This window comes from Haliaeetus leucocephalus, unplaced genomic scaffold (genome assembly GCF_000737465.1).
Source record: "Haliaeetus leucocephalus isolate CR32 unplaced genomic scaffold, Haliaeetus_leucocephalus-4.0 Scaffold702, whole genome shotgun sequence".
Taxonomy (NCBI): Eukaryota; Metazoa; Chordata; class Aves; order Accipitriformes; family Accipitridae; genus Haliaeetus; species Haliaeetus leucocephalus.
Window position 1 is genome coordinate 5,250,523 of NW_010973138.1, and position 23,769 is coordinate 5,274,291.

A 23,769-nucleotide genomic window follows, 5' to 3' on the forward strand; every position below is an offset into this window, starting at 1 on the left:
GCACTTGGCTGGGCTGAGAAATGGCTTCCCGGGGGGCCCTCCCCGCTACGGGCAGGGGGCTTGGCTGCAGGAGCCGGTGCCTCACCTTCCCATTGCCAGGCACAGCGTCCTGCCGCCTCGCATCCTCATTTTCTGCTCACCATTGCTCAAGAACAAACTCACCGAATTTGCGGGTCCTTCTTCACCAAACCTGCAGTGCTGAAACACTACTAGTATAGCATATATGTGTCCTTGTATAATTTTCTGCTTCACACTCTTTGGGTGGAAGAAAAGCAGTAATCAGTCCTCAAGAGAAATGGCAGCGTAAGCAAAGGGATGCTATTCCTTGCTGTTCTCACCTGATCTAATTCAAGGCAAATCATGACAGTGTTTGCACCGTCTAACGCCAGGAAGCATTTTAACATGATTCTGAAGGCAGTCAAGGTGTTTAGGGCACAGCTGGGTGAAAAGATCTTCCTCCTCACACACATGCATAGGCACACAGTTTCCAGTGAAACAAAATTCCCAGTGAAATATTTCATAAAACAAAAATAAATATAAAATGCCACTCATGCTTACATACTGTGTTTAAACTTGAACCACAGAAAATACCATCATGAACTCAATTTCAAAATATTTCAAACCAGAAAGTGTTGTTTTCCCTTGTGAAATAAGGAAACACAATGTCAACTACTAAAACAAAATTTCAGACTATTTGCAAAATATTTTCAAAAAAATTGTTTGAAGCAGGTCCTTTTTGTCATGAAAAGATCAAACTTGATAAATCAGCATGGGAAAAATGTATTGCATTGAAAAATTGACAACTGACTGCAGTATGGATCATCATTCCCACCGTATCCACTAAAAGTAACTTCAAACTGTTACTGAATCATAAAATGGAAGATCACCAAGAAGATGACAAATAATATGGTTGGGTTTTTTTTAAAGAACTGAGGTAAAGGCTTGTAAGATGCTCGGGTTTCATTCTGACTTTTGGTCAGGCTGGTGAGAAGCCCTTCAGTTTATGCTGTTTCTTCTGCATCTACATTTATAATTTAAGAGGAGAGAATAAAGTGGCACCTGGAAAAGATGAGACCGGTGGTGTCCAACATCCCTGTTCTGGCTGACAAGAATGGTCAGAGAGACATACAAAATCAGGTATTTCAGAAAGGTGAATTGTTTCTAGATAGAATGACTGTAACTGTTCTGTCAGTGCTAGCTGTGTAAAAAAAAAAAAAAAAAAGTAGAAAACCTCAGGAAATACTCTGTTTTGAGTTGACTCAAAGCAAATCATTAAGAATTTTGGCAAAATACTTTAAAAATTCATCTAGAACCAAAAAAAAAAACCCCTAAGAGTAACGTTTTCAGCTGCCAAGGCTTTTAGAACAATTTCAAAATAAAAGTAAATGCAAAGTATTTTTTCCAGCAAAAACATTTGCTTAAAAATTTCATTCTGCAAACAGTTGTAAAGTATTTTGGTTTTATATTTTTCACTCCTCTTTGAGTAAAATACATTTTAAAAATAGGCATAAATTCATGGAATGTAGTTTTAGCCTAAATCTACATTACTTCAGTGGGCAAAAAAATATTTTGGCCATAATATTTTATCCAGCTCTATAAAGCGAGATTTCTTTACTCTGTTTTCTTTTACTCATCCATCCTCCCTACAATTTGTTGCCTACTTTTCCCACTCTTTCTTCCCCATAAGTATTATTGGGGGCTATATAATACGGCGTAATCAATGGCGCATGAGCAGCGCTGGTAAGTGAGAGGAGGAATCCCGTTTACCGATGGATTATATATCTGACATTACCGTCCAAGTGGCTGCTTTCACATCTTTTCAATTGTTGTGTCAGAAAATCAATCCATGACTTCAGCAAAATCTTGACACTTTCTCCCATCTACAGAGGGGACTTAATAATTCATGACCTCTCTTCTTTTTCAAAAGTCATTTATTCTGAAGCTAAACACCCCACAAAATGCTCATTGCTGAATCTGCCGCCGTTCTCCTATTGCTCTTCTTCTGAAGTTAAAATAAGTCATAACAGGGTTGCAGGTATTTTTAATGGCCAAATCTCAGGAGAGGATTGGCAATAAATAATTCTGAGGGTGAAGATTGTTTCGCAGTGTGGGACTCTGTTCTGTGCCATGTACACAGAGTCAAGTCAGCTAATACTGTAACTGCATAAACAGGATGGTCTTGGTGAAGTTAATTTCCTGTAGCGGCTTCTAGATTTTGTGACAAGGCTGAGTGTGTATAAGAAATGTTCTCATATTCTTGACACATGAAAGATAAAAATGGCAGGCTTTCTTGAGGTAAATATGGATATAAATAGCTGAAGAAGGGTTTGTGCACCAGAAAGCTTCTTGGTTTTTCCCCTGGTTTTACAGCTGATACAATAAAAGTACTTACTTCGCCCCAGAAACACTTTAACATAAAATATCCATAAAATATCTATAAAATATCTATTAAAAAAACACTTTTAGAGGAGAATAGGTCTGTTCCTCAACTTATGTTTCTGTGGTGTTTCATAGCAAGGGAAGGAAGGAGAAAAAAGACTCTTTGAGAACAGAAGCAAAACAGTGTTCAACATGTGAAGTATTCTGGAACACATAAAAGTTAGGGATTTGACCTTCTAAGTTATCCGTGATGGGATTACCTATATCAAAGCAGAGATCACAAGCAAGTAAGCTCATATCCTCTGTAATGAATGAAAATATTTCCAGTAGTGTCCCACACACACTATCTATCCAGGTCAGAGTTTTCAAGCTTAAGTAATTAAACAGTAGATTTCTGAATTTGTGATTGTGGAGCGTAATAAATGCTCATAAGTTCCTCAGATCATTTCATTAAAGCCAGAAAAAGATGGTCTTCTTTTATTTAGTTATCTAACAGAATATGGCTGGTTTGAACATTTTGACCACAGTAATTTATTTAACCTGCTGTTGCCACCCAGCCCTGGAGTTTATTAGAACTGGTGACTTACTGTAAAGATAAAAAGCTGTGTAAACCACCCTTAATCTCCAGAAACGGGTTCTGTCTTTTTGTCTTCCTGCTGCAGAATCATCCACATATACATCTGTAGGGCTCCCGGGTTTCAAACAGGGTAGGCAACTTAGTATGGAGAAAGGAGATGCTCCAGCGACCTCTCCCAGTTCAGCTATATATACGCACATAAAGACCTTCTGCAGACTCCCTTCTTTCTGCAGTTCAGCATGTGCTATTGTCTCCAGCTGACAGAAATTGTGTTTTCATACCTACCGGATGTTCTAAATTTAAATACTATTGGTCTACTGTAAATAACAATGAAATACTTTACTCTGACAGCATTGGAGGCAGCATATGGATTCAAGTTTTAGACAACACTACATGTAAAATGCCTTTCCTTTTATAGCAGAATATATTTAGAGTCTTTTAAGCTCAGCTCCTGAACCGAGTATGATGCATCTTGTCATCCAGGCCAATCAACAGCAGAATCACAACTTCATGTCAGTGCAATACATTGTTAACTGATATGTCAGAAAATCAATTAATTACTTTTAAGTAGCAGTTAAGAGTATCCACACAATACTGCTATGTGAATTATTAAAGAAAGCAAGGTTGAGTTTTCTCCGCAATTGAAACCCTGCCTTAGAAGAAAGTGCAAAATGCTGCTTCTGCCCTGAAGCCTAATCAACATTCTGGGCAGGCAACAGGAACCAAAAGAGTGGTGGAGGGTACAAAACAGGAAGGATGCTGCCTCCCAAAGCAAAGGCACCAGCAATCTGTAATGGCTACAGCTCTTAAGAAGCCTGAAAGATAAACCTTCCCTTCTTTGGAGGTACAACAACCTCCAAATGGCAATAATGGCAGACATGGCTCTGAGAGACTAGCGAGCAGAGCAGCAGGAGAAGGGCAGAAGGGATGCTCTGTATCCTTCTATAGCTTCACCAAGGGACCTGCTCAGACTTTGAGCACCCCCTGTCACTGTCTGTTACAGATTTTCGCCTGGGACTCTCCCCTGGCATGCTGAAGGGAAACATAGCCTTAGCGGGACATCATCGTCATGAAGCTTTCTGCTTTCTTCATGCCTTAGTCTGTTGGAGGTGCTACATGGGTGAATAAATCAGTGAAGGTGGAGAGGTGACCATGACGTGGGATTTGGCTTGGGCTTCTGATTTTTTCTCTTCTTGTGGTGGGAAAGCTTCACTGAATAGGGTCTGGAGGGCTCAAGTAGGTCTTGTTAGAGTGAGCGCATCTGGAAAGTTATCCCATCAGTGCCAGCACCAGTGAGGCTGGGCAGGCTGTGCCGTGGTCCCTGCTCTGCAGGGTGGGAGCATGCCCTGGGGTAATGGAAAGTTGATATTATTTGTTGTGGCATTCCTTTCACATCTGGAAAAAATGTGTTGCTCCTGGTTCAGCTTGGCCACAAGCAGAAGTGTCCCATCCAAGTCTGTGAAAGATGGCCTTCACTCTTCTCCTCCCAGCCTTCTCTTCTTCTTTCTGCCAGGAGCTGTGAGAAGGATTGGAGTAGGGGCAAAGAGCTACCCCATGCTCAGCCTGGTTTTCTGGGGTTTGTCCTCTCCATCACCATAGCCAGGGAGCTCCCGTTGGGTGGCAGGCATGCTGGAGGGGAGGATAGAGCAATGTGTCTGTAGTGCTGGGGTGCTACCACTACCCAAATACCTCAGCACATGGTGGATTCAGGCTCCACGTCATTGCAGCAGCAGCTGCAGAGCAGACACTGTGGTTTGCTTCCTGGGGGTTTCAGTCCTACCTTTAAACTACTCACCAAATCTCCAACAGCGCTTGAGGCCTGACAGATTGCTAAATGAAGATCTGGGAAAGATTTTGCTCCAAAAGCTAATGAGTCATGGTGTATCTGTGGTGCCTGTTTTTTCTTGTCTGTGTGGCCTGTAGGAATTCTGGCTTTGCAGGGTTCAGATACAGAGGTGTCGGGTTTGGTGCTTTCCACGCAGCTGCCCAGCACTGGAAAAGTCTAATAAATTACTCAAATTCATGTCCCATGCTTGTCAGGGCCCTCTCTAATGGTGCTTCTTTGGCTCCCCAGATCACATCTGTCCTGGCTAAGAAGAGAAACAATAGGTAATTTTGCACACACACACTTTTTTTTTTTTCTTTGTCAGAAAATGTCAGTTCATCAAAACTAAAGCTTTTCACAAAAACATATGTACTGGTTTTGACCAGAAAACATCCTTCAGCTTCTGGGATGGGATGTTGGGTCAAACTAGAGACTGCCTCTGCAGAGCTGCCTGGATGTGGGAGGCCCCAGTCCTGTCCCTGCTCCAGTTGTACTCGGCTATTCCTGGCCAGCTCCAACAGGAGAAGCTGGGAGAGCCAGGCACTTGGAGGCTAGCGCTCTGCAAGCTTCACCTCCTGAGTATGGCTCATCCTGGCCACGCAGGCAAGCCCCCTACCCCCTGGGAAGGTTTGAAGCCCCACACGAGAGGAAAACTTTCTGAAGTATCACACCCAGACAGGACACGAGCTCCCAGCTAGCCTACATCAGGTCTCTTGGCAAACCTCAAGCAACCAAGAAGTGCAAGGTTGTCAAAATGGTGACACAGATGTTGGTGGCTTGTTGAAATCTGCGTGGGAAGAGATCTGCCAGGCTTCTAGGTGTGGCTTTGTTTGGCATTTTGGCATTTTAGCTGTATGGCGACTCATCTGCCTGATGTTGTTTCCAGTCATGTATTTCAAACCAGGTTAGCCTACACCAGTCTGGGTCCATGGGCTAGCTTCTGTGCTGGTACAAGGCCAGGGACAGGAGGCAAGCTGAGCTGACAGAAAACGTGTCGGTTCTGCAGTGACTCTGACTGCATCTGGCAGTAATGAACTTAAATTTTGCCTAAAGCACATGAGTGGGTGGCTTGAGGTGGGGGAGGTAATGGGCACTCTCACCTCTTCCCTGTGGCCATGTAATTACAGCCTGGGTGGCTCTCAGCAGAGGACAGAGAGATGAAAACTGCTCATCAGTGCAGATACAGCTGCTGCAGACGTAGCAGGGCAGAGACCCTGGCACTCGGGGTGGACGGAGAATTGGCATTTGGCTATGGCACAGGCGAGCTGGGTTGGCATCGTTGCTTGGCCAGGACATTGCAAAGCTCCCTCTCCTGGCCAGCACCAATCTGAGACCTTGTGCTTCCCTGAGCCTGCAAACCTGCAGCAGAGCTCAGCACAGGGATGGCCGCAATGCAGAAAAACCCCAAGCGCTGTGTAGGGTGTGCGGTGCCACCTCCTCTGAGAGATGCAGCCGTCGATGCTGGCAGGAGGAGGCAGCTGCCTGACCCCAGAGCGGCAAGTCAGCAAACCTGTTCCTAGGTTGCAAGGCTCCGCCTTTTTCTAAAAGTAACCATTTCACAATTCTTTGACTTTATTTGAAGGAGATAGTGATGGAAGGACAGGTCATGTCAAAAAAAAAAAAAAAAAGGATAAACATGCTTTTGATCGCTTTCAAATGTCTAGTAGGCAGCTCCAAAACAAATGAAATTTTAGCTGTTGCTCCAAAAGTCTCACAGAGTTTGGTTTCACTGGAGAATGTGTCCAGCTTCACCATGGTGAAAGTGCACATAAATATTATCCCTATCCAAAAAAGCCCTGGCATTTGAATTTTCCCAGTAGCCATGTGTATTTTTCAGTGAAATCCACCCTCATCCACAAGTTTGGCAATCCCCTCAGAGACGTGGGCAAATGCCCGTGATATCCCGCTTCCAGAAAAACAACCTGCTTCAGAAGAGGGTTGCTAAATGCTCTGCAAAGAGGATGTTGTGCTTCAAAGCTAGTTAAAGATGGTGTTGCATGTCAAAAACAGGACGTGTGTTCCATCCTGTTTCATTCTTACTTGCCTCTTTGGGTTTTTTTTGGTTCGCATTATGCTTTTTTAAAATATGTCAGTCATTTAGCTCAGTTCAGAGAACCCTGAGAATACTTCTGTTCATAAAATGAAACTCTCTGTGCTTTACTGGGTAATCTCTGCACAGTCTTTAAAAAAAGATTGACAGAGGCTGGATGTTAAGAAGGGAAAGGAACATCAGATTACATTCCTTTCCTTGCATGTTTTTTTTTTTGTATAGCACAGGCCACAGAAGCCCATCGTTTCTATAGGGAGCCCAGACCCTTGTGTTTGAGAATTTTAAGTTTATCAAAACATTGCAAGGTACATAAATGGATGCATGTGGGAACCCAGTCATTTCACAGTGTTCCCATCGTGCATATTCAGTGAAGTAAAGGTTTTATCGTCAACATAAAGCTGGTTTGGACAGGTGTCCTGCAGTATGTGCAGGGATATTAAGAGCCATATATAAGAAGACAAAATGCTGCATAGCTTCAGGAAACTTGCTTTTGGTAATAGGGCTATTTTTACTGTTTTGGAAATCTGTATGGCTAATGTCCCTTCAGTATGAAAAGAGAAGCCATTAATCCGCTTTCACTTTTCATATTACCTGCTAATGGGACGCCATCAAATGGCACAGTGTTCCCAGCTACTTCCATTTTATTTCAGACTGATGTTTACTTTTGCTTTACAAAACAGATTATAAAGTTCCCCAGGGACTAATCTTAAAATTTGTGCAATGCTCCAGATTACTGAGATTAAAAAGTTATCACAGTCCTGACTTCCAGATGATCTGAACACCAATAGCTTCACTGAAAGTCCATGAGAGTTGCAGGTCTTCAGCACCTCCAGAAAAAGAGATTTCCATTTTTTAAGCTAATGCCTTGCCAAAATGTATGTCTTCTTTCAATAAGTATTGGGTCAAAACCTGCTGCTGGAGCAATGCTTGCAGAATATATGTATACATTAAGAATACCTCTTTTCTTGGCTCTCATAACCTCCTCTCTGCCCCCTACCACCTCCAGGCTGAAAAGTGTCACAGCTGAAAAGTAGCCAGTGGGACAGCGAGTGCAGCTGATGCAATAAAAATTTAGCTGGGGTTTCACTTGCATGTTCCTTTGCACCGTTGAACACATGCACTGTGAGTAAAAAGCATTCATCAGAAAGGACTGATAGCTTTTTCCTAGGATCCCAAAATAACCAAACTAAAATAAGTGGTAAAGAAAGTCTTTTACAATCTCTTCAATCCTCTATCAACTAAGGTATTATATTAGGGAAGAAAAGTATGAAAACCAAATCCATCCCAGGTCTGTAGTTTAGTTTTCCCTGGAGATCCATCCTCTCTGATGTCAACATACATGTATCTTGCATAGCCCCATCATTCCTTATCTTTATGTAAATGTCCAGAAGGTGCTCACACTCTGATAGATGGGCAACAAGCAATAGGAAAAGGAAGGTGAAAACTGATAATAAAAAAAAAACATGAGAGAGCCGAGGACTAAAGGTCTGTACCTTTCAAAAGCTCAAACCTAACAGTATACACAGGGATGGAAAGAAGGAACCTTTTCTGTAGAGTTAGCATCTGAAGATAGCAGCTAGCAGGGGGTACTTTATCTGCCCTGTAACAGAGGGGCTATTGCATCTTTGCCGAACCACTGTCGGCAAAGCCCAGGAAACATCTTGCTGTGCAGTTGATGAAACATTTGCCTGAGGTCTCTCACAGTCCTCCTGTGGCAGTTGAATAATGTCATAACCCAGGATTGTGTAAGAGTTGCTAGAGCAGTAGAGATTCTGCTGTTTCATTTCATGTCACTGGGCTTTCTGTTGGGTTCTCCTTTTTTTTTCTCTTTCCATTCTTTTCCTTGGGAAAGGGAGTATGTTTCTTGTGCAGGTCTCTCCTTTACTCAGGCAGTGTTAAGACAAAGTTCAAAAGAAAGGAAAACAATGTACCACTTCTTGTTTTCCTGTTCAGTACAAGAACAACAGCCAAACAGCCCCCAGAAGTTTCAGTATTAGCCTTCCCAGAAGTACATTTTATTTCATTGTCCCTTTTATACTGGCTGTGGGGCAAGAGTTCCTGTGACTCCATGGGAATTGGAACCTGCTCTCACAGACCGACAGCTTTGGCCGTTCCTGGAACAGCTCAAGCACATGCACAATTTTCCTCATAGGCAACGTTGCATGTGTTGAAGTGTTTGTAGGGCCTATAGGTTTGTGGCCATATGCTGACAAGTGAGATTTTAGCATTTTTATAGAATATAATATTTAAAATGCTAACAGTGGTCTCTACTCGAAATGTGAAATTTGGCCAGCAGCAAATCCCTAGTAAATCTTACAGCCTTTTGTTTCCACACGCATTCCCTGATTTCATTAGAAACATCCCATCCTGGAATCTGGAAAACACAAACCAAAAAAACCCAAACAAAAAAACCCATATCAGCTATGCATTTGGCAACGTTTCTTTCTGTCTACCCAGATGCAACTGTTCCTACTCAATTTTGTTTCTTCTTATCACTATCTATGGCCATATCTCCATTTTCTAGGAGGAGAAATGGATTACAAATGATAAGGTGAAAAAGTACAGGGAATACATTTGGTATCCAAGCCAACATTCCCCTCCTTAAGTTAAAAACAAAGAGACGGAGGGGATCATCATGTGAGCCACTAACTGCACAGGGGTTTTATGCTGCTGTGGTACAAGAGATGCTCTGTAAATCTCCATTGCAAGCTAGGTTCTGGTTGTCCTCCCACTGCCTTTCGCACTCTTTCAGTGACTGCAGCATTTTGGCATGCTTTGCAAAACAGCTGGACTAAACTTTGGAGTCTGGTTTAACACTTTTGAAAATCTCTCTACCTGTCTACCTATCCTTTCCTCCATTCATCTATGTACCTATTAATCTATGAATTCCTATGAAATTGCTGAATTTCACACTTGGTGACAAATATGACAGCCTCTAGGGCAGCACTTAGACACTTGTACACTTCTAGGAAGGATTATTTCCTCTGAAACACCAGAGAACTGAGATGTAGATCACTTCGCCTGCAGAAGAAATTTCAAGTTTTGCAGATACTGATTCATGTTTATGGATTGATCAGAACGCAGTGGCCAACTTCTGTTACTGTTTCTCATACAAAATTCCCATCCGAGGGACATCACTGGAATTATTCCAATGTACAGGGGGAACGAGGTTGGTCTTAAACTGTCCTGTGTATCTACTGGAAAAAAAAAAATCTCCTCTTCATAGTCAGAGGCATTCTCATGATACCACTGTCTGGTGTTAGTGACTATAAAATACTCTGAGCGGGGGAAGTCTCCAGAAAGAATCGTTATCCGTATCATTACTCTATTTACTGGTAGTAGACCCTTGCACTGTCGAAAGAGTGCATCAGCTGAAACAACAGGAACAACAACCTGGTTTCTAACAGCAAAACTCTGAACTTAAATCTTCATCCACTTCCACTCTAATTGGGCAGAGAAAAATCATCTGAGAAGCTAAATGAAAATTACTAGCCTATAAATGCCTGAGGCAAAAAAAAAAAAAAAAAGAAGGCAAGAGGGAGGGAGAGGAGAGAGAGAGAAAGATGGGAAGTCTCATGTGAGTTTGGTTAGTGGAAAAAAAAAAAACCACGTACTAAGTATGGCTGCATGTCATTTTTCAATTTGCTCATGTTAAATAATGATCTCTAGGGCAGAGAAAGAGTGGAGTGAAAAGGAAGAGCTCTGCCCTCATCTTGTTTAGTTTCTGCTGGTCTTTTGCAGTGTCTGGCCATTGCCTGGCTATCATATAAACTTAAACATGAACCACGGGCAGTTTGGCATGTCTTCTCCTCTATCCTGGACCATGTACCTGATGAGGAAAAACAGAGCAGCCACTGGCTTTTTTGGTAAAGACTTCTTTATCTTCCTTTTTAAAAGTTTTTGTTTGCATTGTCATGAAATAGAAATCTTGACTGTAAAGTAATAGAAAGTATTGGGTTAAAAAACTCTTTAAAGTAATATAATTTCTGTTGGAGCAAAATAAGGAAATCTCTCACTCTGCATGTGTGTGCGTTAACTTCCACAAGACAGTTGAATACATATGGGGGCTTTCGCTAATCTGTTAAGCGTGTTGCAAGCCTTTTTAACTGAATCAGTTTCTTCAGAGGAAATACTTCAAAATAGTTTTTATTTCAAATGCTTGGGATGGGGGTGCCACCGAAGCTGCAGGGAATTGTGCTGCTGAGTGTGGCAGTGGAAGGCGATGTCCGTCCGATGGCACTTAATGTTTGATGGTTTGCAACTTTGCAATAGCAAAGTGATCACGGAGGACCAGGTAGTGCAAATGGTCGTTGTCAGTTGATTTGAGCCCCAAGATTATGATCACTAATGATGCTGTCTTATACAAGCTAGAGGCTCAGCCTATACGCTTGATGAGTTTTTAATCCCTCAAAAATGACAGTGGAGTAAAAATTCTGCCATCAGAGCACCAAAGATAACTTTTTATCACCATGATATTTTTGATAAAATAATAAAAATTTTAAGAAAACATTGGCAAATTATGTAGACCCTGCCATGGTCCATTTTGCTGTGTATCTGTAGAGAATAAGACTGACTTTTCCAGCGTCACCGGTAGCTCTTGCCAGGCAGTATGCCGGAGAGAAAGACATCATGCGTTTTGTTTAATATTTGGCATACTGCAAAATTTGTTTCTTTTCTATAATCCTGGGGCTAGTTTTATCTTAGTGACTATCTTTCTGCTAAATATTTACTGAACTAAACAAATGGATATCTGTGTGCAAAAGGGTTTTATAGCAAGATTTTAAATATTTTTATGGTTTTTGTTTTAAAAGATCCCATGAAGACAAAAGAATGAAAGTTGGGAATGAAGAAAGGAAAATCTATTATTTTTCATTCCTGCTCAAAGATTCCTTCACTTTTCCTCTCCCACCCCGTGCTTTATCAAGTCTATATGGCACCTTCTGTAGGGGGCTGCTGTTAACGTCAACTGCAGCAAAGTTTCTCTTTGCAGTTAGACAAGGGGACAAATATTCTTCTGATTTATAGACCACGAACCCCTTGAACTCTGAATTCCATTCATTCTAAATCAGTGCCAAATTGAGAGGATCACCATTTGTTTCTGTTGCAGAGCACTTGAGAAGATGGCATTGAGTCCATTTTGCAATATACCTAAGTGCTAGATAAAGCCTGACACTGAGGACTTGCCATCCCAGCGCTAAAAGGTGATGTGCAAGCTGTGACTGCCAGAGGAGCAGCCGTGTGCCGTGCCCCTGGGACAAGTCTGGCCTTTCCCTGGTTTGCTTCCACAGAGCTTCACACACAGTGCAAGTGCTGAAAAAGCCTGCCACACAGCTGGGTGATTTATTAGGTTTTTCAAAAGCAGGCAAACCAGTGAGACGTTATTTTTCTGATTTGTCCGGGGTATTATGACCCATGCCTAGAATAAATCTTGGTGTTTGTGGGATGCTTTCTGCTTTGTAAGGTATGAGGATTCTTGGTAGTTATCTTTTTCATAGCATCTGAGAAATTAGCCTCTTAATTTCATGCTCACTTAAGAGTGTGGAATAAGAAGCAATTTAAAGAAGGACCACAGAATCCCAGAAGGGTTAAGGTTGAAGGGACCTCCGGAGGGCATCTGGTCCAGCCCCTCTGCTCAAGAAGGGCCACCTAGAGCTGGTTGCCCAGGACAAATGTGAGTGTCAAGTTGGAAACATTTGTTGTATTTTAGATTCTGGTTTTAGCAGATGCACGTAATTCTTGCTCTGCAAGACACCGAAGATACTGTAGATAAATAGAATGTTTAGTGGCTGTCACAAGAGATGGTTTGCGTAGTGCATAAACCAAATGAGCAACTACCTTTGTTTGATATTGTCCTGTGTAGGTTTGATTTGGTGGTGATAATTCACACCTAAAAATCATGCAAGGATGCTGTGTGTTGGCTAAGAAAGGCTAAAACATATTGCTACATATGTCTGTTGCCTAATAAAGCTAAAACTAAGGCATTTGCAGTCCCTAATTTCATAATTGTGCAAATGAGCTAGAGGAAAAACAGATTAAAACATCCTGTTGTCTTTTAAAATGAACTTGCCAATTTATAGACAGCACATTGTGCCACTGGGTATTGTGTGCAACATCTGTAACTGGAAAGCAGTAGGTGAATATGATCTTGAGCTAATCTTGCTAAGCTTTGTTCACTCTACAGCAAATTTCCTTTTAAAAGAGTTGTGTATTGTAGTTGGTATTCAGGGAGCCATTTATTATGACTTGCTGACAAGAGTATTTCATGCTCTTGAATATTCTATAAGGTTAGGGTATATTTCAGAGCAGATTTGCAGCAAGACTTAAGTTAAAGGTCTGGAATTACAGCTTTTCTTCTCACCTACCCTGACACAAATCAGGGCCTCACAACTAGAATTGAGTAAGCAGAGAATCAGGCCCGTGGAGGAGTTTGTTGCTTGGGGGAGATGAGAGTCATCGGGTTTTGTTAAGCCTTGCTAGATTGTCATCCTACTGCATGGCATTTCCAGGCCACAGGAGGACAGTCCTAAGGTGGTCCAAGCCCAGCATCACTGTCCAGAGACAAGGAGGCATCAGAAGGGAAGAGGCAAGGGACGGAGGGCAGGCTGCCTCAGCAACCCCACTGGGAATGTGCAGGGGGACCTGACTCATCTCGCCTGCTCCCTCCCTCTCCCTAGACCACACTCTGTTCCCTTGCTGGCACACACAGATCTCATCTTGGACAAATGAGGGCGGAGGCTTTGATACGAAGTTGCGCCTCATTATGACCTGGGGGAGATCTGTGGTTGAGATCAAAGATAATAGATGACATACCTGGTAAATTAAAAACACTTAAGAAAAAAACCACCCAAGAGGAGTAGCGAAGATTTCCATTAAAACAAAGTAACACTTTTGTAGCAATTATTTAGGTGTTTTAAGTCCAATTGCTGGTGGTGAGGGATGCCAAACTGACAGCCCTGAAGTGCTACCTTCTGCCTCCGCAGGAGCAGCAGAGCCCGGTACACGGCCATCCTGCACGCCGCTCCAGGACCACCCACGGGTCCCCAGGGCAGATCCAGGGGGTCTGCCTTTGCCCAACCTGACGCTCAGGATGACCTGCTCCCTGGGTCCCACAGGCGGTTGGGACTGTCGCAACACCCCGCAGCCCCGCCTCTGTGCGCTGGCGCGCTGGTTTTGTTCCAAGGGAAGGCAAAGCATGGGGAGGGAGGTGGTTCGTGCCGTCACATCCCTCCGTGCCCAGCAGAGCCCAGGCACCCTACACCAGCCGTGCATGAGCTCAGTCCAGCCACATCCTAGGACTTGTAGGGAGGGAGCCCCAGGTCTTCTCCAGGAAGCCTTTCCCCACCTCCCCTGCCCTCACCTTTTCTTCCCCCAAGTTAAGCCGTCATTTCGCCCCATCCCCCCAAACGCTGTGAACCTCCTGTGTCCCACAAAAGGTGCTGACATAGAGTGAAGCCTTGGCATAGTATTGATCAACACTGGAAATGGACTGGGGTTTGCCCAGTGTGGATTGTTGTGAGCCCACCAGTCTGAGTGGAGATGTACTGTCATACCTTGCCCGGAGGCTATTTTGTAAAGCAGAAATTTGCACTGCAGTTAAATGAGGATTTAGGCTATGGAGAGCTGAAGGGATTGTCACAGCTTAAGCAGAGACAGTGCTGAAAACAGATAACTCTTCAGTCTCAGTGAGAGTGACACTGAGACCAAGAGTGACACCGAGAGTGACACTGAGACTAAAGAACTGGCTGCCTTTCCTAAAACCTAAAAATGAGCCCATCTCTAGTACCGCTGTGCTAAGGTATCTGGACCCATTTTGAGTTTTCCTTGGGGAATTGAGGGTAGGTCCAGTGCCACCAGAAGATCCTCAAAATGGCCTGTGAAAGGGCAAAATTTAAGAGCTCAGAATAGCCTGTCATGGACACGAATCTCTTGGAAAGTCCTTGTTTAACTGACTGACACAGACGGTTCCTGCAAACATTTGCATCAGCTTAGGAGTCCCCCAAAATAATCAAATTGTGGAAGTCCCCTAAAATAATCAAAGTGTAAAACAGTTTTATGGGTTAAACTGTAATTGTAGCATCAAAAGAAAGTAACACTGAAAAAAAGATATAAAAAGGAATGAAACAATTTGGAAAATATACTTGTCCTTAGACTAACAAAAATAAAACCCAGGGCAAAGCAACATGCCATGGAGAGTACCACAAAGAATAAACCTTCTGAGTAACTTTGGTGCCTTTTGACTCGGGGAGGGGCACGTTTTGAAAGGAGCGCAGAATTCGGCCTGCGGACCTCCTGATTCCCCTGCTTGTGCCACTGTGGGATTAGTCACCTAAGATTTTAGTGAAGGGCAATATATGTAGCTGTATCTGTCATTTACAAACCCCAGGACAACCCAGGGAAGACATACACTGAAAGATCCCAGTACAGAATTTCATCTATTATACACACGCGTCGCTGTCAGTTGGTCGGCACAGGCATTGCTTTGCCAATGAGACCAGCTGAGCATCAGGTCCTTTCACTGCAGAATCACTAAAAGCAAGTAACCAACAGCATTTGCATACAGTCCTGAGCAGCTGATACTGAAGCATCATTAACATGGAGAGGTCTTACAGCACTGGATGTGTGTATCCTACGTAAAGCACATCTCACACACACACTTGTACTAGATTTTTCTAGTAAATTCTTATTATCAAAGCAAAAGAAGAATTATAACCTTACACAAAGACTAGTCCTAGTACATCCTGCTCTTTCCTAGGCTTTGTCCCGTAAGCACATGCTCAGCCTAAAACTGCAAATGCGTCTTACTGGGTGAAGTTCAGCAGAAGATTATATGTGTCTGTGGCAAATGCTTGGTGCTACCGTAGAAGTAAGTGGCTTTTTAGCTAGAGTTTTTATTATTAATCAGGATCAAAATTATCCAAATATTTTTCTCCTCATATTACTGTCATTAAGGCCTATATCTAGAGGGTTTGACAACATGTCTTCCTGAAACTTCTCTAATTGCTAGCCCACGCATCCCACAGCTGATGAGCTGGCCTGTACAGGGAGGATGCTCCCTGGTGAGTACAGGGCGGCTGGCACAAGGCTGACACCAGCATACCCGGGCTCAGACCTGCTCAGGCAGAGTCAGGCACAGGTGGGATGTTAAGTGGAGAAGAAACAATTTAGGAGATTAACTTGTGGCTTCGTCTGTGGCTGTGAGAATGCATTAGTGGTGCCGAGCGTGGTTAATAGCGCCTTCGCATCTCAGTCGGGCTTTTCTTCCTCCATCCCCGGTTCGATCAAAGGATGTTGCGGTGAAAGTCCCAAGCATGATCCCCCTAACAGCTCAGGAGCAAAACCCTTTTGTGCATTAAATCATTGCTGTGTGCATGAAATCATTGCTGTGCTGAGGAGGGTTAAATATAAAGTGTGCTGGCCAGTGGAGAGCAGACAGATGTGGAACAGGCTCCGCTGCCGGCTGAAGGCACTTGCAGGGCCTCGTGCAGCTGAGACCAGCCCTATCATTTGAGACAGACACTGGGAGAAGCCTAGTTCAGGGCGAGGAACAGCTTCTAGCCAAATCTCTGTCTGTGCCTCCTACAGAAATGAAGTAGCTGGGATTTACTACTCCTAATCTCACTGAGATTCACACACCAGGAGAGGTTTCATGTTAGCTGAGAGTAAGGGGGCTCTCTGGGACAGCAGTATCTGTGTCCCCCCCCAGAGAATCCCTCTCTAACCACAGCAATTCCTGCTGAGGCTCACATGGCAAGGGTACTGCCTGCTTTTTCTGGAGGGCTGCAAAATATGAAAGTAAACTAGTTCTATTTCATGCCATGTGCTGTATTTGAAGTAGCAAACTGGACTGGATTTGAGACTGAAAGGCAGTTTCTGTCTCATCCAGTCAAATTAAAGACAAAGCTCCAGCTGCAATAGCCTCTCGCTGTGTCCCCTCTGCAAGGCCCCTGAGAAAGAGACCCCAGTCGTTCCTTTGCTGCCAGTTTGTTGGGTAGCTCTGCAAACTCACTGCGTGGAGCACTCCCACATGGGCAATGAACAAGCTACCGTCATTTACCCCATCACGCTTGAATGGGTGATGGAACAAGGGGAAATGGAGTGAGAGAAATAAAACCCATCCTGACCCTTAAAAATGGGAGATGAAGGGCAGGAAGGGACAGAAGGAGCAGAGAAGCCATCCATTCACTGAGTGCCTTTCCTAATAATATCACCTGTTGATATGAGCATCACAATGTCATACTGGGAACAACATCATCATTTTCTTCTGAACACTTCCTGTTTCATCATTCTAGTCTGTCAGAGTTTCTAAATGGTGAAAGTAACACAGGAAGAAGAAAAAGGATGCAGTTAGCATCCTTATTTCTCCCAGCTGTTAACTCCAGCCCAAAGCATTGCAAGACCACAACTTTCCTTCTGGCAAGCCTGGGAGGGAGGGAGGGAGGGAGCCTCCTCTGGAAACCATCTTTCTTCCTTTCTGTTATGCTGTCAGGAGCTCCTTTTCCTTAGGATTGAAGTATCTCCGCATCTTGTTGACCTGAACAATGAATCCCTTATGTAGAGGGATAATGGAAGGATATTTTGGGATTTAGAAATCTTTCTGTCTTAATTTCACTGTCTCAAATTTGGGTAAAGTTAGTACTGATTTAGGCTTCTGTAGAAAGTTTGGATATCTCTTATTTATTTGCTGAAAAACAATGTTTATGTCATAAAACTCCCCTGTAATTGAGGGTTTTTTACTGGCAGAGTGAAAGTCTCCCAGTCAAGAGGCCATGGATGATGTCCCACAACTTCCCAGGTCAGCAGTAAAGTGCAATGGGGGTCCCTAGGGAAGGAGCTCTGTCCCAAGAATACACCAAGGCTTTCAATCTCCTGCTTATGACCCTATAGGAACTTTTGCAATCATTTATAGTCATACTTAATTTTGACTGAAAACCAAGCAAACCAACCCTGAGAAAGGCAAACCCATACCAAGTAATTTGGTATGATGCGGTGTGAATGCTACCGTTACATTTTGCCTATTAGCACCATGGCTATAGTGAATTATTTTTCTTCAACCGAGTACATTCAGTGACCTGAATCTCTGTCCCATCGGTCACTGCTAAGTGCAGGAGCAAAGTCTGGGGCACAGGAGGGAAATCTATCTGCACAGCTCCTAGCATAAATCAAAATATTATTAGGGCTTCTCCAATATGAATTGAGCTCACCGAGCACTCAGGGCCAGCTGACAGCTGAGCTGCAGTTCCTGCTCTGCCAGCATGCCCTTGCCCTCAGAGGGGCTTGAGGGGGGAATAAAGTAGTTATATTAATTCTGTGCCATCTGCAGAATCCTCCTTATACCAGAGTTGTTCCCTGCTGTCCAGGTGGGTCAGATTTACTGCTCCTTTTAAATGTCCTGGAACCAAAGGAGCCAAACTTTTTTCTTCCCCTCCCCACTCCTCTTGCTGGTACAAGGCATCCATAGTGTTCCTACCAGAGCAGAAGATCAAAAGCTCAAATGTTACAATTAGTCCTGGAGGTTGTTATGATGTGAACCTGAGTACATAAATGCCACAGAAAATACTAGGTGTGGGTGATGTTATCTGCATTAATCTAGGCATGTAATGAGCATAGTATAATGGCACACAATGCGTATTTTTTAAGCTTCCAAACCAGCAAGTACTTATACCAGATGGCAGCTTTTCAACAATTTCCATTCCCTTCTCCACCCCACACTCCCCAGTATTTCAAGTAACTGGCTTCTCCTCTAGGGATTAGCCACAGTAGAATCATATTAAATGACTGATTTTCCTCACTTAGCCTTCCCCCAACCGCCTTTTAATTTTGAACTGCACAGAGAAAGAAATCATCCAAAAGCTCCGAGTGTTTGCATGTGTTTGTTTTCCACAGCCCTCTAGAATGGCCTCAGAATCATCTGGGCTCCTAGGTCATGTGGTACATCCCGGTGATTTTTGGCTTCACTTCTACTATTTCTTAAACTTTCCCCTCCAAGGTGCTTGTCAAGCTCTGACTTGAAAAGTTCAAGTGATGTTGAATCTGCAGCTTCCCTGGGAGCGTATTCTCCTGCCTATTTGATCTTAGGATCAACGTTGCCCCTGCTCTTAAAACTGAACTCGTTTTACTTCAGCTGGCATCTGTTATTTCTTGTCTTATCATTTTTAACTAATGAAAACAGTCCCTCCCCTTCCTCTTCATAGTTGTCTTTTATGTACTTGTAAACCGCAGTCACGCTGTCCCCTTGGCTTCCCTTTTGCCCCAAATTATATGTATGTATTTAATTCCTTTAATCTTTCCTTATAGGTAGTTCCTTCCAGACCTTTAATCACTGTAGTTGCCCTTCTCTGTAATCTCTCTCATTCACTGATACATAGCCAGTAACACAGTGGCCAGGAGTAAACCCGTGGCTCTCCCTGGGATTTGAGTGCTGGGAAAACAAGACTGGATGCTCCCTCGGCTCTAGACGTGACCCCACTGCTTCTGCGCCTCCAGATAGCCTATCCCTGCTTATCGTGCACCAATTACCCGAATTCCACTTTGAGGAAGGCAAAATGCATTGCATCAAAATTGCACAGTGATGCATTTCACACGTCTGGTTCAGAGGTATGAGGAGCGTACACAAGACAAACCACCAAAAGGTATTTTTGCAGCGGAAAATTTAACCCGGTCTCCACTCCTACTCACACATTTATCAGCAGCTGTCTAAGACCAAGGAGAAAAGTGTCTCACTGGTGATGTTCTAGTGAGCATGTTTAGGGCCAGGTTGGGATGCTTCTTGTGAAGTAGAGAGGAGAGAGGCACCCCCTGCCCTCTGCCTGGCCCTGCTGCCCCTGGCTCCAGGCACCAGCAGCAAGCCCACGCCGCACACCTGCGCGCTGACGCACACCCGCAGCAGGTGAGCACAAGAAGGAGCCCAGCCCTGGCTTTGGCCCTTAACAAACCTCCCAGCAAAGCCGAGCCGGCCTGACTGAGCTGGATAAGGGGAGAGGGGCATCAACACGGGCTGCTGCTGCAGGAACTTCATGACTATCAAATCTCCCCCTTGAGGAAATGGGGAGGAAGGGTGCCATGGACAAATGTCTCCAGGGGTGGTGGCACTGGTGAGGTGCTGCATTGGTCACACAGTTGGACCCACTGCGTTGCTGGGCATTGCGATCGCATCCATGCCAGGAGGAAGGGTCAGCCGAATCGCGTTTCACCACCCATTCTTTTGGGGCTCTGCCCAGTCTGAGCTCCTCCTTTGGCTGTTGGTTTGACTCACTCCTTCACCTGGTAAAGCCCGAGGAGGACCTGCAAAGCTGGGGTTAACGCTGGATGCAAATTCACAGTTTAACCTCTCCTGAAAATTGTCCTTTCCCGGGTGTACCCCACTCCCTGCCCATTGCTGCCACCAGTTGATAGTTTGAGTCAAGAGAGATGCGGCTCTCTGGGTTGCAGTTTCTGAACAATGAAGGAGGTGAAATGGTAAAAGGTAGCTCCCTTCGTACGTAGGTCCGTGTCCTTGCCATCTATGTCTTTGAAAACATGCCAACTATTCAGGCGAATCATTCCCCACATCCTCAAAACAGGAGTCATGCCTACCTTCTATAATATTTTGAGTGACAAGAGCATGGATTGGTCTGCCCTATTTGAAAAGAAAAAGGCTCTCAGCTTCCACCCGGGAAGAACGAGACAGGCTTTTGGCCACCGTTATGACCTGGAGGTCCTAAAGTGGATGGAGAGTCCTTGGGAACTTTTGCAGCCGTAAAGTCGGGTCACAAGTAATTAGATGTCCGGGTTAAAGATATTGAACGAATATGTGTTATTTCATCTTTCCTCACAATGCCTCTTCTTTGCATAAACTGACCTGCAGCCAGTTTCCCTGCTTCCAGAGTGAATAACCTTGTATCAGTTAACAGAGATCAAAGGCAAGATGGAAGGGTTTAGGCACTTTCCCCTCCCTGAAACAGAGAGAAGTTAGACACCATACACCTGTGTACTCCTGGCCACATTTCCCCTGCATCACGCTGGCCATCTCACATCTCATTCTTGGTGGCATTATGTGCAAACTTTACATGCCAGGATGAAATATGCATATTTCATTGTGTGTGAGAGATCACTGCAGGAAGTAAGGAGAATCCTGACTTTTTCTTTACTGGCTGCTGCTTTTCTCTGTGCCATGTTTCATTATTCCCGTAGCCCAAAAATAATTTAATATATCACTGTAGCAATTTTTTTCAGGTCAGTCAGTAAATCACCCATGATGGTAACTGCTATGCAATAAATATTTGCAGGAGCAATTCAGAAGCCTGATCCTACAAATTTCCTTCACAGGCATTAACCCACTGATTCATCACTAGTAGAAGCAGGGCATGCTTACACCACTATAAACATCTTTAAGAAGGTCTTAATACATATATTAAATGAATTCAGGTGCAAGTGGTAGGAGGTGACCCACTGAATAATTCCATGTTAAGCCCACACGCTCCAAAGAATTAAGTGCACGTGTAATTGCATTCCCCAAAGAGATTTTTATTGCATTCGGCAGAAACGCCACTAAGAATGAGGTTGGGCATGTTTCTAAGTGTTGGCAAGATGAGGGTCTGGAGCCAGTTCTCTCAGTTTGTGCTCATATGATACGTATGCCAGCTCTGTTAAGGTGTGCATTTTTTTGTCCTTTCACAAAATGTTTTGTTGGCTGCCTTGTGCAAGTTTTCTCCTGTCCCGCACAAATCCAAACCCTTGCAAACAAGTGTCCATTGCTGCCTGTTTGGCCAGGCGATATTTACCTGTGCAGTGGGAACTTGCACTGCGTTCAGGCTCTAATTCACCCTTTGCAATTTTGGCTGTTTAAAATTCATCCCTAAATTGTTGCTCCCTCTCTCATATTTCCGAAGCTTTTACTTAACTGTATTATGTAAAAAGCTCGGTGCTTTGTGGTCGAGTAATCCTGTACGACAAAGGCAAGGCATGGTAGATAGAGATTCACTTGTGGTTTGTTTACGGCTGTAATAAATTGATGTCAAAATACAAATGTAAGCAGTGCTGAATGTGAATTGGTAAAGTTATAACACCAGTTGCGATTCCCGCTTCAAAAGAATTCCTGCACAAAAGACTGACTGTCCGAGCGCAAGTCTTAGCATTAGGGATGCTAAAAAGTCTTACTACGTGAGAAGAAACATCAGCTTTAAATATCCTGCATCGTTTCCTTACTTTGCCTTGTCAGTGATATTCCTGCAAGCTGCTTGACTCATTAATTCCTATTCTTCCAGACTACCCGCACGAGAAATACTAAGGGGACAGTAAATTCCTATGAGTTCCTCTCTTTGTCATGCAAAAATAAAATTATAAGGAAGATGATAGATTAAATTAGCTAAACAAACTAAAAAAAAAAAAACAAACCAACAAACAACTCTTGTGTAGTTAGTGTTAATGGGCATGTAAAATATATAGCTTGATCTGTATCAAAATACCCTCACTACAGTATTTTCCCTATCTATCCTCTCTTACTTAACTCCTCAGCCTACCTTGCAAAAGCTTGGCTTCTGTGCAGTTAAAAAAGAATACTGTCACCTTTAGTGTATGTTAATGTCCCTCATCTCAGCATCGATAATGCTGCTAAGTTATACAAAACTGTAAGCATCTAGTATTTTTGCGTCTTCTCTTAAATTGTGGCATTTTGTATCTGACTATCCACGTGTGTAATAGATCGGGTTTATTTTGTTTTTATAACAAGGAGTTCAGATTAAGACGGGATGCAAAGCAGCGAGTGAAATTCAGCTCAACGTATTCATTAATTTCAATATAAAATACTCCCTACCTCTCGACTACAAAAAACCCCGAACACTACATGCATATTTTCACATTTTAGGCGATGGATGTAGATGTATGTACATCAGTAAAATAACTCTTCTTATCTCTGCAATGCCCGTAAAAAGTTATCAGCCACTAATACACCCCAGATGGCTTCTAAGCTGTAGTTTAACAGCCATTTGCCTGTATAATTTTTTTTTTCCTTAAAACAGAAGGAAACCTCTTCCTAATAATTTAAATTCGGGATAATTTCATACAAGAAAGAAGTAACCGTGTAAAAGACGGAATTTAAAAAAGGGGGGGCGGGGGGAACCACACGCAAACCATAGAAACTTGGTGTGAAATAGAGAGCTTTCTGCACCAAACTCGCCTGCTTCAAACAGGGACCTGTTGCAAGCGCGGCGGGAGGGCGGGCTGAGCCGCGCTCTGCCGCTGCCGCCCCCCGGGCCCCCCCCGCCCCCGCGCTCCCGCACCCGGGCTCTGTGCGGGGGGGGGGGGGGGGGGGCACGGAAAACCGGCCCCGCGTCCTTTGGCAGAGGGGAAGGAGGGGAAGGAGGCGAGGGGGGCAGGTCATGCGAAGATGAAGCCGTAACCCTCCGGCGGGGACGCGCCGGGGGGCGGCCCCGGGCGCGGGTGGGCAACCCCGGGATGGGCAGCCTCACCGGTGCCCCCCGGCAAAGGGGGGGGGGGGCAAGGGGGAGGAGCCGGCGCCTTGCCCCCCCCCCCCCCCCCGAGGGGAAGGCGCTCCTGCCCCGCACTGGAGGGGTGCGAGGAAACCCACACCCGGCGCTTGCCCCGTGGATGCGGTGGCAGGTTCCCGAACTCAGTTGCTCCCCGCGCAAGGAGCCCTGCCCCGCGGGGCACCCGCCGCGTCCCTCTGCCCGGTAGCAGGCTCCGGGGAGGCAAAAGCCGGTTTCCCTCACGCAGGGCACTCAGCCTGCTTTCGGGTTAACTGCGTGTAAAGCAGGGAGCGTTGCGTGGCGGGAGCTCGCGCTCTGCTGCGGTCCCCGCAGGTCGCGGCGTGTGCCCCAACGCGCACCGACAGTTACTTTCCCAACTCCGGAGCGCTTCCAAAGCGGGGGTCGGCAAAACCGAGGATCCTCTCTGTCCCGTCCTCGCTCCCCGCCCTGCGCGCCCCGGGGTGGGGGAAAGCCG

The 23,769-nt window shown here is 44.5% G+C and overlaps 1 protein-coding gene across 4 annotated transcripts in view; it reads left to right on the forward strand.

Annotated features, from left to right (window-relative positions):
* Positions 1-23,769, forward strand: part of RUNX1 (runt-related transcription factor 1) — a 169,690-nt gene that overhangs the window by 70,306 nt on the left and 75,615 nt on the right. For 2 of the 4 annotated variants that reach the window (XM_010580358.1, XM_010580360.1), the window contains exon 2: positions 10,573-10,697. The exons of the other annotated variants lie outside the window; for them this stretch is intronic. In XM_010580358.1, coding sequence (XP_010578660.1) covers positions 10,610-10,697 — 88 coding nt within the window. In that variant the 5' untranslated portion in view covers positions 10,573-10,609. The remainder of the gene's footprint in view (positions 1-10,572; positions 10,698-23,769) is intronic. 4 annotated transcript variants of the gene reach the window in all.